Raw genomic sequence first — 17,003 nt, 5'->3', positions numbered from 1 at the left:
CCACCAGGCGGCAGACGCACAACGCAGGAGCTGCTGAGCGATAGCAACTTTGCAGAGTGCCCTCTCGTACTCCGGGACCCCTCGGGGGATATCGGACTGCCGGTTTTGGCCCGATTGCCATAGGCCAGGCCAAGAGACCCCACCTGCCAGAGGGATCCTGCTCACTCCACAGATGCCCTTTGAGCCCCAGCGCCGCCGCAGTCGCAGCCAGCCAGGGAGGGACCATGGGTGGTTGGCTCCAGGGTGTGTCTGGCCCGTCTCACCCAGTCCCACCCCACCAGCCACCTTCTAATTTAATTTCCTTTCAATGTGCATGAATCCGTGCACCAAGCCTCAAGTATCTGAATAAAGCTGGGGGAAAAGAATAAATTTGCCCATTATTGTTATAGTTCCTTTAAAGTTATTTATGAGACTCTTAAAAAGGAAAAAAATATTAATGTTTAGCCCTTCAGCAAATGAGTTTATTGAGCATCTACTATGTCCTGAGGCACCAAGATACAGCAATGAAAAAACAAAAGTGCCTCCTGTCTTAGAGCTTAAATTTATGATGGGCTTAATGACTGCTTTTGGTTTAAAATTCTATTTTCTCTTGTCTTTAATATCTCTTTCCCTCTGTCCACACACACCTATATACCCACCCCCAAAATATAAACATACATTTGCATACACATTATATGTATGATGTTATACACATATACGTATGCATATGCAGATAATATATATAATGTAACAGTATAAATATCTTGTGTGGTGTAACTTAACATATATTTCTCTGTTTTTATGGTAAAACCTACAAATCAGGGAATTAATTATGTATAACAATAATGTACATTTTAAAAATTTGAATTCTGCCTTTAAATATTTCTTATTTTGTATTTCTAATGTCCCACCAAATGTCCCACTTAATGTTCTGGCTCTATAATATGTCTATTTTCCACATTAATTTGTTGACAGACACACACACACACACACACACACACACAGACACACACACATTATATAGGTCCCAGATTGCGAGAGGGTGCAGGCCAGACAGAGGGACCCCACCAGTGCATGATCGGGGCCAGGGAGAGACATGGGAGTTTGGCCAGCTGGGGAGGAACCCCAGCAGCTAGCTAACCTACTGGTTGGAGTGTCTGCCCCCTGGTGGTCAGTGCACATCATAGCGACTGGTTGACTGGTCGACTGTCTTCCCCCTGGTGGTCAGTGCACGTCATAGCGAGCGGTTGAGCAGCCTTAGCACATCATTACCATATTACGCTTTTATTGGTTGAACGGCTAACCGGTCGACCCGACACTTAGAATATTAGGCTTTTATTATATAGGATATGATTGATTTCAGAGGAAGGGGAGAGAGATATAGAAATATTAATGATGAGAGAGAATCATTGATTGGATGCCTCCTACCCGCCCACCACTGGGGATGGAGCCCGCAACCCTGACTAGAAATGGAACCATGACCTCCTGGTTTATAGGTCGATGCTCAACCACTGAACCAAGCCAGCAGGGCTACAGACTTTTTCCTTTTCCTTATTTGACTGAAACAAAACAAAACAGAAAAATGTGTTACCATATTTTTCCTTTGAAGGAGTGAAAATAATTGGCAAGCTGATTTTCACTTCCACTGGCGTATAAACACATTTGAGGCCTCCTGGTAGGACTTGACGGGCACTGTGAAGGCCTCAGGAGTGCAGTGTTGCCCAGTGCCTTCGAGCCAGAATTTAAGAGCAGTAGGCTACTTTTCTTCCTGTACATTTAAAATTTCAAATGCTGTAATTTCCACTTATGATGTCATTTTGGAACATACTAGTACAACAGGACTACTGAGAACTTGAAGCGATCTTGGATAGCTTTTTGTTTTTCTGGGTTTTTGAAACACGTGGTGAAGAAATGGCTCAAATATCTTTCTTTTGAAACTGGGTCTGCTCTGCTAAATGTACTGTTCAATGAAATGGATGTTTATATTGGTAAATATCCGCAAAATGTTTGGGAAGGCCAGAATGGAAAGCTGTGTATTCAGTGTATAATTTTGTGGGTAAAGATAACATGGCAGAAAGTACATCTTGACATTTGAAAAAAATGCATTGTTTTGCCAGAAAGATGTTTCCTTAAAGTATATGTTGCAAAGTCTTGGGTAGAATCCAGCCTGGAGACATGTCTCAGCTTTCACAATACTTAAAAAAAAGAATAGGAGTTTGACCACCCACTTCAGAGACTGTGTTCCCTGGTTGTCCACATTGAGCGCCACTTGCTACTGCCTCTACTATTCACATTACTTTGGGCACTGAGACATTGTTTATAAGGAAAGAACATTTCAGAGTTTTTCCCTGAAAACAAAGGAGGGCCTTAACTGTAAATATAAATTGATTTTTAAATACTGAATTATATTTCTGTTCAACAAGTACTATTGCATCTTAACTCATCACTATTATTCCATTGGCAATGAAGTTGATACAGTAATTCTTGACCTGAGATCTAATCTCTGCCCCTCACCGCCTCTATCAAATAATCAATGACTGTTTTATAGACAAATTCCTTTCTATAAAATTCTGCTAAAGGAATTTTTCTCTTGAAACCATCTATCATATAGTAATTTCTCCTCATCCTCTTGGTTTTAATAAGAGCAAGAAAATTATGTACTTTCTCTTCATACTACCTTAGTTATATATACTCAAAAACATATGAGTAACTTTTACAGAAACATCTTTTGAGTCATACCCCAAAAAGACCCAAAAGATTTTAAGCTTTGCCCATGTATTATGAACTACACAGGATTTTTTGTTTCATAATGCACTAAAAATCCATTTACTCCAATAGAATTGGACCAGGCTTTACAAAATAAAAGCATTTATCCATGGTGATTCCGCAGTATAGCAGTGTTTATACTTTTGATCTTTCCTTAGAGAGGAATTACCTTGGTAGACAACCAGCTGGCTTTAGGCAAAATTATACCCTTGATATGTGCTTAAAACAGCAGTGTGAAATGTAACTGCTGACAATCTTGGTTTTGGGTTAAAGTCACTTTCTTATTACACAGTATGTTGGAAGCACAGGGGATGATGTCAGTTTCTACCCTTTAGAACTCTTATGATGGCCAGACATAGCATTTCCCTCTGTTGTCAACACTTGAGAAAAATTTGCCAAATGGAGACTCGCGATAGGTAAAGAAGAAAATATTAGTAATTATTTATGAAAAGAAAAATTCATTTTTCAATGTTACTTGCAAAAGACCTCAGGAGTTGAAATTTAAAATTCTAAAAAACATTGTTTTTAATAATTATAACTTGATTTTTAAAATACTTTTAAAAACTTATTTTAGAGAGAGGAAGAGAAGGAGGTAGGGAGGAAAGGAAGGAAAGAGAGGGAGAGAGAAAGAGAAACACCAATATGAGAGAGAAACATTGATTGGTTGCTTCCTGCAAGTGCCCAGACTTGGGATTGGATCCACAACCTGAGTATGTGCCCTGACCAGGAATTGAACCCACCAACTTTTGATGTATAGGACAATACTCCAACTGAGCTACACTGGCCAGTGCTTTTTTTTTTATGCTTTTATTGATTTTTTAAAAATTTAATAAATCTTTATTGTTCAGATTATTACAATTGTTCCTCTTTTTTCCCCCATAGCTCCCCTCCACCCAGTTCCCATCCCACCCTCTGCCCTTACCTCCCCCCCCCCTGTCCTCATCCATAGGTGTAAATTTTTGTCCAGTCTCTCCCTGCACCCCCTACACCCCTTTCCCCCTGAGAATTGTCAGTCCACTCCCTTTCTATGCCCCTGATTCTATTATATTCACCAGTTTATTCTGTTCATCAGGTTTTTAATTCACTTGATTTTTAGATTCACTTGTTGATAGATATGTATTTGTTGTTCATAATTTTTATCTTTACCTTTTTCTTCTTCTTCCTCTTCTTAAAGAGTACCTTTCAGCATTTCATATAATACTGGTTTGGTGGTGATGAACTCCTTTAGCTTTTTCTTATCTGTGAAGCTCTTTATCTGACCTTCAATTCTGAATGATAGCTTTGCTGGGTAGAGTAGTCTTGGTTGTAGGTTCTTGCTATTCATCACTTTGAATATTTCTTGCCACTGCTGTCTGGCCTGAATAGTTTCTGTTGAGAAATCAGCTGGCAGTCGTATGGGTGCTCCCTTGTAGGTAACTAACTGTTTTTCACTTGCTGCTTTTAATATTCTGTCTTTATTCTTTGCTCTTGGCATTTTAATTATGATGTGTCTTGGTGTGGTCCTCTTTGGATTCCTTTTGTTTGGGGTTCTCTGCGCTTCGTGGACTTGTAAGTATTTCTTTCACCAGGTGGGGGAAGTTTTCAGTCATTATTTCTTCAAATAGGTTTTCAGTATCTTGCTCTCTCTCTTTTTCTGGTACCCCCATAATTCTGATGTTGGTACGCTTGAAGTTGTCCTAGTGGCTCCTTACACTATCTTCAAACTTTTGGATTCTTTTTCCTTTTTGCTTTTCCGGTTGAGTTTTTTGCTTCTTTGTATTTGAAATCTTTGACTTGATTCTTGCGTTCCTCTAGTCTGCTGTTGGGTCTCTGTATAATATTTTAGTCAGTGTATGTTTAATTTCTAGTTGGTCCTTTTTCATATCTTCGCGGGTCTCGCTAAATTTATCGGCCTTTTCTAGAAAATTCTTGAAAAACCTTATAACCATGTTTTTGAACTCTATATCCAGTCGTTTGTTTTCCTCAATTTCTTTCATTTATGATCTGTTTCTTTGTCTCCGCATTTTTGCTGCTTCCCTGAGTTGGTAGAGTTGCTTTGTGTGGTAGGTTTCCTATAGGGCCCAGTGGCTCAGCCTCCCCAGTTACCTGAGGTGGACACTCTTGTGCACCCCTTTGTGGACTGTGTGTACAGCCTTGTTGTAGTTAAGTCTTGATTGTTGTTGGTATCACTGGGAGGAATTGACCTCCAGGCCAATTGGCTGTGAGGATCAGCTATGTCTACGCTGGGAGAACTTCTGTGCTGGAGACAGCCTTATGAGACAAGACTTGCAAAATTACAAAAGCCTCTGTGCTCAGCTTGGATGGGGCGGAGTCTCAGGGCTGAGCAGACAGCCTTGGCTTCCCGACAGCCCTGCCCTATGAGGCCCCTGGGTCTCAGTGTCCCTCGGTAATTGCTGCAAGCACCTCTGAGAGAAAGCCACCCTTGAGTTTCACCTGCTGCCAGACAGTCCAGTTTCTCCCCCAATGAATCTGGATTCCCAGATTCTCGCCCGGAACTGGAGTACAGCGCAGTCGGGAGCTTCCATCTTCCTTCTGCTTTAGAAAGCCAACGGCACACTCAGCAGTCAGTCCTCTCTGCGCGCACTCACATGTGCACCTCCAGACCTCTGCCTTTCGCGGCTCCCCTTAGTTTCTGTGCACTCCTCTCTTTTCCCGATAGTCCAGATTCCCCCCGTATGAGTCTGGGTTCCCAGTGTCTCACCCGGAACTGGGGTTCAGTGCAGTCGGGAGCTTCCGTCTTCCTCCTGCTAGAGAAAGCCAGCCAGGCACTCAGCCGCCCGTCCTCTCCGCGCGTGTGTTTCTGTACCTCAGCCTTTTGCAGCTCCTCTGAGTCTCCGTGTGCCCCTCTCTTTCCTTCTAGTTGTAGAATTTCCACTCAGCCAGCTTTCCTGTGGTTCTGGATGATGTCCGTTCTGTCTTTTAGCTGTAGTTTTGAAATTGTTGTGTGAGGCAGCAGTTTAGGTGTTCACCTATGCCACCATCTTGGTTTCTCTGCTTTTTTGTTTTTTAATACTTTTCCTAAAAATCAATTTTAGAGAAAGGAAGGGGGAGAGAAAGAGAGAGAGAGAGAGAGAGAGAGAGAGAGAGAGAGAGAGAGAAAGAGAGAGACTTAATTTTTAATTACAGTATTCTGCCTTAACAATCTTTAAACTACTTTTCTTCTGTTTGAATATGCTTTGCCCTAGGACAGTGATGGGCAACCTTTTGAGCTTGGTGTGTCAAACTTCGCCAAAAAACTGAGCATCACTCGGGTAGTGTATCACTTTGAGGAAAAAACATTATTTCGCAATATTTATAGTTTAAATAACATAAATGTATAATTGTTATATATAATTGTATTTAATAAACCTCAGCGGCTGCGTGTCATCAGAAATGGCTACGCGTGTCAGTGCTGACATGCGTGTCATAGGTTCGCCATCACTGCCCTAGGACATGTGGGAAACCATAATAGAAGCCTTTAAGGACTTTGTTTAACTCATCTTTGTTTCCCCAATATTGGCACATGTGAGTGGCTCATGATACTGGTTTTGATATGAACCAATGACCTTTGGAATTTATATAACATCATACGAAAATGGAAATTTATTAAAGAACAAGTACAGACTCCCACATGGGGAGGGGGAAAGAGTCCCCAATAACATAAAAAATTAATTGGGAAATAGCATATAACACTCAAGGTGGTGAAGGTGATTTTTCTGGTTTGTGCCAGTGTTCCAAACTTTTTTTGTTGGCATTATTCTGTCCTAATTGTTGGTAAAGTATGTGTGGAACAGAGATACAGGGCTCAGAAGGTTCTGTAGTATGTAACTAGACTCCATTGTTTCCTTGGATTACAGCTAATGTTGCCTTTTATAAGTTATATTTGTGATTCTGGCTTCAATCTCCATTGAAGATTTCTCAGGAGAGGAGAAATGTCCTTGTGTCTGTTTTGGAATAGAGTTTGGTGAGGAAACTAGATGTGAAGTTTTTTTGCAGGAAGAAGGACATGGTGAACCACTGAGTTTTATTATATCTTTTTCCATATGGAATATCATATTCTGAAAAGATGTTATTTCCAGTCTGTAAGGAGATCAATTTAAGAAATTAGATGTATTAGCACTCTTAAAACACTCTTTGTATAACAACAAAATTCAAAGAGCCTGATTAAAAATTGAGAAGAAACAGATTGAAAAATGATTAGTGATTACCCATCAGTAATCATTAGAGAAATGCAAATCAAAACCACAAGATACTACCCATATCCATTAGTAGGTTGTCTACTATTAAGAGAGAGAGAGAGAGAGAGAGAGAGAGAGAGGAGAGAGAGAGAGAGAAAGAGAATAACAAGTGTTAGTGAGACCATAGGGAAATTGGAACCCCTGAGAGAGAGAGAGAGAGAGAGAGAGAGAGAGAGAGAGAGAGAGAGAGAGAATAACAAGTGTTAGTGAGACCATAGGGAAATTGGAACCCCTGTGGTATTGGTGGTGGGAATATAAAATGGTTCAACTGCTGTGGAAATGTTATGGCTATTTCTGAAAAAAAAAAAAATTAAACATAGTATTGCCAAGTGTTCAGCAATTCCACTTCTGAATATATACCCAGAAGAAGTGAAAGTAGAGATTTTAATAAGTTCATAGCATCATTATTCACAATAGCTAAAAGGTAGAAGTAATCCACTTATTCAAGAGATCTATGGATAAAAAAGATGTTGTATATACATACAATGGAATATTATGCAAAGCATAACCACTTCTAGGAGTCAGTATAATTTTTATGTGCCAAAACAATTTTTCAAAGATTAAAATAGCCATTATCTTAAGGAGAGACATTTTGACACATCCTACAACAAGGATGACCCTTGAAGACATTGTGCTAAGTGAAATACGTCAATCACAAAAAGACAAATTGATAAAGTTGAAGCAGAGATTGAATACAGATATTTTGAAAATATTTTAAGTCCTGCTGAGAAATGATAGAACAGTAATAAGAATGAAAATACAAAAACAACTTAAAGTGGCTATTTTAATCTTTGAAAAATTGTTTTGGCAATCAAAAAATTATATTGACTCCTAGAAATGGTTATGCTTTTCATGATATTTAAACTAATGGGGATGTGGAAAAAATCCTTTTAAGACAGATTTATTTATATACTTAGCCATGTCATGTTTCACTACATATCATAAATGTCCACCAGTCCAGTACAATACCCTTATCATCACAGAGACGTGACCGTTTGTCAATGGAAAGGAAACTTCATGCTCAGTAGGAAGGGAAGGATGTTTTCTGTGTGTTTGTGCCTTGCAAGCATGCCCTTAAAAATGTACATAAAAATGGAGATGTGTTTTGTACTGCTAACTCCTTATTCTAAAAACAATCTAGAGTAGGAAATATAGGTGAAAAGTGTTGGCCCAGGATAGTTCTCTATTAGAATTAGGATAATGATTAGAGCTTAGTTTTTAGGACTTCCCTTTTAATGCCTTTCATAGCATTATTAGTCCTTCATAAGAGCTTCAAGACATCAGAAAATTAGAGGCTTGTCAGTGATTCATTTTAATCACTATATGCTTTATAAAAAATAAAGTAAGGAACATTTGTTGAACAACCACAACCATGTAATAGGTGTTGTGATTAGCTACTGAATACTTGATACCTTCTGAATTAGTGCTTATGAATGATTTAGAGTTTGCTGGAGGAGACAGTACAGACTTAAGCACACATTCCCTACAAAAAAGAATACCCTCCAAAACAAAGAAATAGGAGATACATAAGAACTTTTTCAAACTGTTTATATTTTGACTAGAGGCCCAATGCATTAAATTCGTGCAAGGGGCTCGGCCCTTGCAGCTGCGACGGCTTGCCTTTGTCCTCGCAGCCCCAGCTTTGTCTGGAAGGTCGTCCGTAAGGATGTCCGGCTCTCTGATCTAATTAGCATATTACGCTTTTATTATTATAGACTAGAGGCCGATGCACTAAGATTCATGCAAGAATGGGCCTTCCTTCCCCTAGCTGCCGGCACCGCTTTCACTCCCGCCGGAGCCACCTTTCTGCCTTTGCTCCGGCCCAGAGCTGCCTTTTCGCCTTCCCACGCTGCCCAGAGGCCCGGAGCAGCTGGGGTGGTGTGGAACACCTGCGTCGTCGCCATGGCGATGATGCAAGCATTCTGCCCCTGGCTGCTCAGTGCCTGTGTATGCAAATTAACCTGCCATCTTTGTTGGGCTAATTTGCATACTCACTCCTGATTGACTGGTGGGCATTGCGAAGGTATGGTCAATTTGCATCTTTCTCTTTTATTAGTGTAGATAATATGTAAATTTGTTCCACAATAATGAAATGAGCGTAATTTGCTCAACTTAATGTATATTTGTCATATGCTGTATTCTGCAGTAGATACAGATATAAATAACACAGAATTCCTGTCTTAAGATTTATGATTTTGCGTGTGGTTGAAAGGGTTAATAAGACAGATGTCCACAGGGCTGTCCTATGAGGTAAATTAACCTTTTGCACTTGGATGTCGAGTGTGACAGTTATTGAATGTATCAATAATTTGAAATATAAAAAAATCCAAATAAATAAGTTTGTATGAAAAGAAACTCCAGTTTTTTATTCTACTGCTGCGCTTTGTAAAATCTGGGGTATTTAAAAAATTAAATCCCGAGTAGAATAAAGGAATCGAGAAAAAAGCAAGTGAGTGCAAAGGGTTAATAGTGTTCCTAACCAGAGGTATAGCAGGGAGTGCTGCCTTGATCCTAGTATTTGATTCTTGACCTTGTACCCTGGCTTTAGGTTTCATAGAATCTCTGCATTGTCACCTACCTCAAATTCTATCAGGAAATGGCTGCTAGAATCATGAAAAGAAAAGAAGGAAAAAGTTACCATGGGGTTTAAGCCTAGCTAGTTGGGGGGACCTCTGAGAAGGGGTTGTCTGAAGTGGGTCTTGAGGGAGGGAATGAAGCCCTACCAATTTGGGAAAGGAAGTCAGAGGAGGGAGAGCATGGGTCACATTCACAGAGCATCCTGACATGACTGGAGCATAGAGGGACTGTGAGGAAACAAGCTGGAAAGGTAAGGTTGATTGACAGAACATGTTTATTTGACATATTTGGATGTAGAATTCAGAAATCTTTCCACTTCTAATTTTTGCAAAAGTGTTTCAGCTCTGATCATACAAATAATTCAGGCAATAATGAATCAGTGAGAATGTCTGAAATTTCCCCAAACATTTCAAGCCTTTTCACTATTATTTGTTCATTTTTCTCCTGTTGACTTTATTCAGTTCTCTTTATGCTCTGTTTGCTCCCTTACCTACTTTTTTCCACACGGGTATAAAGCTATCAGGATTTAGGTTTTCTCAGCTTACACCACTTTCCTACAATACCAAATATTCGTAACTCCATCACTAATATCCTTGCCAAAATGGACTTTTCCGAACTTTCTCTGGAGTTCGTGACTGTTCTTTCTCTTTTAGCATTGGCATCTCTCCAGTAGAATATCAGCTTGTAGTCTGATTATGTGTGAAGATCATGCTGGTTAATAACGATTATGAGGCATATATTAATACATTTGTTAGCCTGGGATTTATTGTGAGTTTTTTCTGATTAATTTTTCTAATGAATTTGGTTTCTAAACAAGAGACCATTTCAAAAACTTAATTCATTTGCAATGATATTTGAAGCTTATTTAAATCAGGTCTTTAATGATTATAAGTTATATAAATGAATATTAATTAGTATATTTGATTAATGAAACACAAGTGTATGATTTTACTGTTACTTCTGCTCATATGTATTTATAAACAGATTTGATTTCAAAAGGAAGTGGAAAAGGTCAGTTGTCATTTTTTTTTAAATTTTGCTTTTCATTAGCTTTATATTTAGCAGAAAATGTTAAAAGAGCTATAAATTGCCTATCCAAAATGTTAGTTTCCTACTTACAGCAGTCAGAAAAGGTGGCCAAACTTGGTGTTTTCCCCTACAGGCTGAATGGCTCTGTGGGGGAAAAAATCTTGCTATAGATTTTGATCAAACAATAAGTAATATATATTTATATATTCGCTTTTTGAATGTCACCGTTGCACTTTCAGGCATATGCAGGCTTAATGGTCTGTCTGTTTTACTTTCTCCTGGAATGACAGTTTTAACAGTATTCCTGGTTGGATTATATTATAATCTTTAAAGGCTACATTAACTAAAACATATGTCCAATGTTTGGACAGCCAAAATCTGTGCAATCTTTTTAATGGAGTATAACTTAGCAACTCTGCTATTATCACAGATAACTTATTGTTAGAGCTATATTAAAATATCCTCAATTTGGAGTCTAGTTCATATTTAAATTGTTGTGGGATGTGCTGAACCATACTTTTGCACTATTTTAAAATGGATTTTGCCAAGAAAGTAATAGTTTTGTAAGTTAAACAAGAACTTGCTTAATATAGTTTAATTATTTTAAGAGATTTTTAACTAATTTAAATTTCTTGAGTGTCTACCGTATTTTGAACATTGTGCTAGATATCCTGCCTGGATAACTTGAAGTTATGGCTATTAGTAATAGCATCTAGGTAGAAGATGAACAGTGGGAAACAGTCGTGACGTGGCCCAACTGGGAACCAAGGTATCTTTAGGGTTTTATCAGAACAGGTATTGTGATCTGTCTGTTATTGGCGAAATAGAGATTTTGATAGCTCCTCTTGTTATAGTGTTCTGTGTTGCCCTGGAGAAGAGTGTGATTAACTGAAATAGTGAGAAAGAATGAGATTCCTTGGGACAAATGCAGAACAGACCAGTACTGACTCACTTAGCAGCCCACAGTCTGTTTCACTGCTTGCCTTTTAGATTTGCTTTTTTAAGTTTTCTTGGCACTTTTTCTTGAGGTCCTGTAAGGAACAAAGACCTTTTATTTTGTGGTAGAGGACATGAAGAACAATTATTCACAGTCCAGTCTTTTATTGGCACAGCTTTCCCTGGTACATCTGTCCCTTCTAACTTCCTGGTGCTCTGTCTGCCTGAGGCCAGGTCCTTGGAGCAGGTTTTGGTGGCATGAAGTTGAAGAAGCAGATACTGGAAAATCCAGGCTTATGTGATCTTTCCTGTCTTTGAGAAGTTCAGCTTTCATATTGAAAAGTTGTTTAAACCTTTACAGTTTTTTCAAGTCGTGATATATATTTATCTCAAAAGAAAACTTGAAACTTTAAAATTAGTAAAATCAATTTTAAGGTATTATTTATATTTATATCTGTTGTTATTTTAAAAAACTTAACAGCCATCTCCATTGAAAGGCACAATATTAATTTTTAACTAAGTACATCAAAATGCTAAATTGGACTAGAAAAATTTCCTAGCAGTTATATAGCATTGTGCCTCAGTGTATAAAAATTAATTGCTTATTACAGTTGACAAAAATATATAGTTTAATAAAAATATCTTATTTAATCACAGAAAATAGAAAGACTAACACTCTCTTCAAACTTGTAGATTTGTACAATCTCATTATAATATCATCAAAGTGTTCATGATTTCCAAAATAGTAAAGGAGCCATCTTCAGAAATTTTAGTAAATTAAGGTTGTGAAGGATAAAAAGCATATACTAAGTTGAATTTATATTATACCTTACAAAATCATTGAACTGTATACATAGACTCAACCTTTTAATGATATATATTAATTATATTTGAGGGTGTGACTTTGAAATATCAGTGTTACTTCTAAATTTTGGCATTTTTCAGAATTTTGATGTAATATGTTTTATATATTTTAATACTTTCCAGATATCAGAGTTGATTTTAAGAAACAAAAATAAAACTTAGGTACTTTCCAAATTAAATGAAGTGACCAATGTAAAGTGCTGAACTCAAAACCTAGCATATAGCAACTCCTATGACAATCAGTTTATGATTATGATCATTATTTCTGATCTTGTCTCCTTGCCACAGTCTCTCACTGGTTTGTATACCTGACAATTTCCATAAACTCACAGTATTATTACTTTTCATTGTGTCTACCTTCTAGCTCTTGATGTTTAAGAAATTTCTGGAATTACTTCTTTAACTGTCAGTACATAACTCTTGTTCAAGAACACACATGTTTACATAACACACACACACATATGTGTTAAAGAACTTCACTTTCTCTAATACCAATAGCTTATTTCCCACTTTGTCTAGGATCCAAGAGCTTGTGGGTCAAGAGGTAAGCTGGATTTGATCCTGACCTGCAGCAGATCATACAGAGACTGGCATGGGAAGGCTGATTCCCTGTGTTTTTAGTGTGCTTATTTGCTGTGGGAGTTTGTGTTCTCTTGTGTCTTAAACTAGTCTTATAATAACAAGAAAAACATTATATGTTTTTCTGAGGAAATTATGACTGCACTATAAAATGTATTTGTTACTTTCAGGATTAATTCAAATGCATTACTTTTATTTTAGACTATTTATTTTAGACTTATTGAAAATACTTTTAGTAATATAAAAATATCTTTTATATAAAGTAAAACAAAAGTCCCTTCCTTCTAATTCCTTTACTGTCATTTTTTTTCAGGAGAAATAAGTTTTGATAGTTTAGAATGAATCCTTCCAGATTATTGACACCTGTGGCTCAGTGTATATATGCCTGGGTTTTTTTGTTTGTTGTTTTTGCTTCCCCACTGTTGTTTTTCACAAAAATGAGATTGTATTGTTCTGTAATTTGCTCATTTTGTCAAACGTATGGGCATCTTTTTATATCCTCAGTCTTTTTCATGTCTGTGTAATACTTGACTATATTGATATATTTTGGTTTATTTAGCCCTCTCCTGTGGAAAGACATTCAAGGTCTCTGGATTCCATCTGCTTGCACATCATGTTGTATGAACTCCAAGGTTGGAAGCTTTTGTCCTGGGTACATCTGTGCTTAGTTTCCCAACTACACTGTGTAGGCTATAGGAAGACTAGGTTGCTTATTGGCTTCAGGGGTAATTCTAAAGATTGTCATTTGATCTTGGATAGGCTTCAGTTCAGAGTACCAATTCTGTTGTATGGAGTTTTAAGGTAACAGTAGCAGTTTTATGGCAGTTTCTCATTCTTACCTCTTAGAAATTTAAGATGCATTGCCTAACTCAGGGTTTTTTTTTTAGCTGTTATCTTTAGACTAGAGGCCTGGTGCACGAAATTTGTGCAGGGGGGGGGAAGATGTGTCCCTCAGCCCAACCTGCACCCTCTCCAATCTGGGACCCCTCAAGGGATCGTGCCTAAATGGGCAGTCGGACATCCCTCTCACAATCCAGGACTGCTGGCTCCCAACTGCTTGCCTGCCAACCTGCCTGATCATCCCCTAACCACTCCCCTGCCAGCCTGATCTACACTTAACTGCTCCCCTGCCAGCCTGATTGCCCCCAACTGCCCTCCCCTGCAGACCTGGTCACCCCCAACTGCCCTCCTCTGCCGGCCTGGTCACCCCCAACTGTCGTCCCCTGCAGGCCTGGTTGCCCCCAACTGTCCACCCCTGCAGGCCTGGGTACCCCCCAACTGTTCTTTCCTGCAGGCCTGGGTCCCCCCCAACTGCCCTCCCCTGCAGGCCTGGTCACCCCCAACTTCCCTCCTCTGCCAGCCCGGTCACTCCTAACTGCCCTCCCCGGCTGGCCTGATCACCCACAACTGCCCTCCCCTGCCAGCCATCTTGTGGTGGCCATCTTGTGTCCACATGGGGGCGGCCATCTTCTGTGTTGGAGTGATGGTCAATTTGCATATCACTCTTTTATTAGATAGGATACTATTATATTGACAGAGGTCTGGGCTTTTGATCTATAAAGAAAGTATGTCAAATCCTTTTTTAAAAATTAAGAATTCTTTAGATCAGGACATCTTTTGGAGATTTTTTTTGAGAATACATTTGTTTTCTTGTAATTGTGTAATATTTTTGTTTCTTTATATGTCTAACCAGGTGTATTAAAGTTTAATTTGTGATATTTCTGGTGGGGAGGCTGTTGGTGAGGGGTGGAGGGATTGAGCAAAAAAGAAAAAAAAAACTCATGGAAAAAATTTAATTTGTGACCGTCATAAACAGCATAATTAATCATAGATCTAAAAATTCAAACATCAATATTCCACGGTTAGCATTTCATTGGGGGTGGGTATGGTGTTCATAACATTTTATGTTCTTCAGTCACTATTTACTTAGAGATATAGTAGCAATTTATTTTTGTTGTGGCTACGGGCTATATATTGGAGTTTAACATCTGCTGGTTTAAACTACTGCATATTTTTAAAATTCTCAACTCTAATTGCCTAGAATGAAGGAAAAGAATTGATTTATATGCATATTTTTGCTTGGGAGATTTTATTTCATATTCATAAAATAATAATATAGAATTTAAGGAAGGTAATACATTATTAGACATGTAGAAGAGGAATTACCACTTCTCTTTGGTAATATGGTAATTGTTCAACATATTTTAAGTAATAACCAGCTGTTGACTTCAATATTTTTTACCTTTCGACAAAGCTGGTATTCTGCTATGATGTCATAGCTATACGTTTTGATTTATTATTGCATAGATTATGTCATGCATACTCTGTGAACAACCATGCTGAGCCAGTATTGAGAATACATCTTTATTATTTGTGACATCTTCTACGTTAAAATGGAATTGAGGTTCTTAACCAGATTTTAATGCACATGGTCGAAGAGGGTTGTAAACCTTTTACTTTTGCAGTGATTTCTTCCTTCTAGCTCTCTATGAATGTTTACTTTGCTACAGAGTTTACATGCCATTTTTGTGTTTTTCTTCTCTCCAAAACAGTATTTTCTAAGACTATTCGTTTATATGTAAATATACTTCAAAAAGTGTTAAAAATACTTTTATTCTTAACGTAATTTGAAGAATAAAAAAGATTGAGATATGAAAATGTGAAATACAGTAATTCATTTATAACAAGAATATTTTATATAATGAAATGCATTTTTGATGACATACATAGAATTAAAAATCTCATTTTTATTTTGTAGTAGCATTATAAAATTTTTTAGCAGGGTAAAAATCAAATGACTGTCTAGTTGAAATAGTTGTGCTGTAACTTATTTGACGTAGGATTGAATTACTAATTTTTTATTATTTATTGAAATTAAATAATTTATTTTATTACTTAATTAAAACTGCAGTCATATACTTGAAAATATGTATTCTGTTCAACATTAGGTTTTCCTTTTCTTTTTCAGTCTGTGATCAAAACAGGGCGACTGCTAATCAGTCACGAAGCTCCCTTGACGGGCGGCTTTGCGTCGGAGATCAGCTCTACAGTTCAGGTACAGTAACTTCTTGGCATTGATTTTAACATTTGTGCAATTGCACATGTCTATTCCAAGAAAAAAATCACATGTCACAATATATAAAAATATTCACTTTTTGGAAATGCACATTTTTCATTTGACTCCACCTTACTCTTTTAGTAATGGTCTAATTACATCATCTAGAAAAGAAATCTTAAAATAATAAAAGCTGAAAATTTCTTTATAGGAAGAAGAAAGTTTCAAATGAATTTAATAAACTAATGTCACTTATGTTTGCTAGGATAACAGAACTTTATATTTGAATGTGACATTTCTTTCTTGATAAAACGTAAGCTTATTATGAAATGTGTTGTTATAAATTCATTTTAGATTCTCCTGCCTTCACCTAACAAAAAATACACCTGTCAAAATGTAATAATGTAAATTCAATAAATAATTTCAAAATCAATAATTTAATTTATTAAATTAGTAATTTTTGTTATGTTATTGGTAATGCTTTAGAAATGGTTTAAAAATGTATTTCTGTTTTTAAAATATTTAGTTAAAATGCTGCATATCAGGAAAACTTCCTAGCTACCTCCTTATGGAAAATTTTTATTTAAAACTTTTATTTCCATTTGTATCACAGATATGAATAAGATGATTTAAATGAGTTTCATTTTTCCTCATTTTTAAAATTAAAAATTATATAACTATATTTTAAATGTAAAATATATGCATTTTAAATTCAGAATATTTTTGCAGTTTGCAAACATTTTACTTTATGGGTGTTAAGATAATTTGTTGTTAATATATACAAATTGAGAATTTCTTTAAGAGTATATGGTTTAATAACTTGATTGTTAATAAGATTGTGATATATAAGAAATGATAAGTTTTTATTTTTAATCATTTAACTAATAAATAATGATTTTTACCAATGAAATATCTCTAAGTTCTAATTGACAACACTCTAAATATTTTTAAATTAGATGAAGTCAACTTAAACATAAATTTTAAAGCTAGATCAAAATAAT

At 37.0% G+C, this 17,003-nt stretch overlaps 1 protein-coding gene across 2 annotated transcripts in view; it reads left to right on the top strand.

Annotated features, from left to right (window-relative positions):
- Positions 1-17,003, top strand: part of BCKDHB (branched chain keto acid dehydrogenase E1 subunit beta) — a 226,411-nt gene that overhangs the window by 143,413 nt on the left and 65,995 nt on the right. For both annotated transcript variants that reach the window (XM_079781058.1, XM_079781057.1), the window contains exon 9: positions 15,916-16,002. In XM_079781058.1, the coding sequence (XP_079637184.1) occupies positions 15,916-16,002 (87 nt within the window). The remainder of the gene's footprint in view (positions 1-15,915; positions 16,003-17,003) is intronic.

Source organism: Cnephaeus nilssonii (assembly GCF_951640355.1).
Source record: "Cnephaeus nilssonii genome assembly, chromosome: 9".
Lineage (NCBI taxonomy): Eukaryota > Metazoa > Chordata > Mammalia > Chiroptera > Vespertilionidae > Cnephaeus > Cnephaeus nilssonii.
Note: the sequence above shows the minus strand (reverse complement) of the source record. Positions and strands in the feature narration are given on the sequence as shown.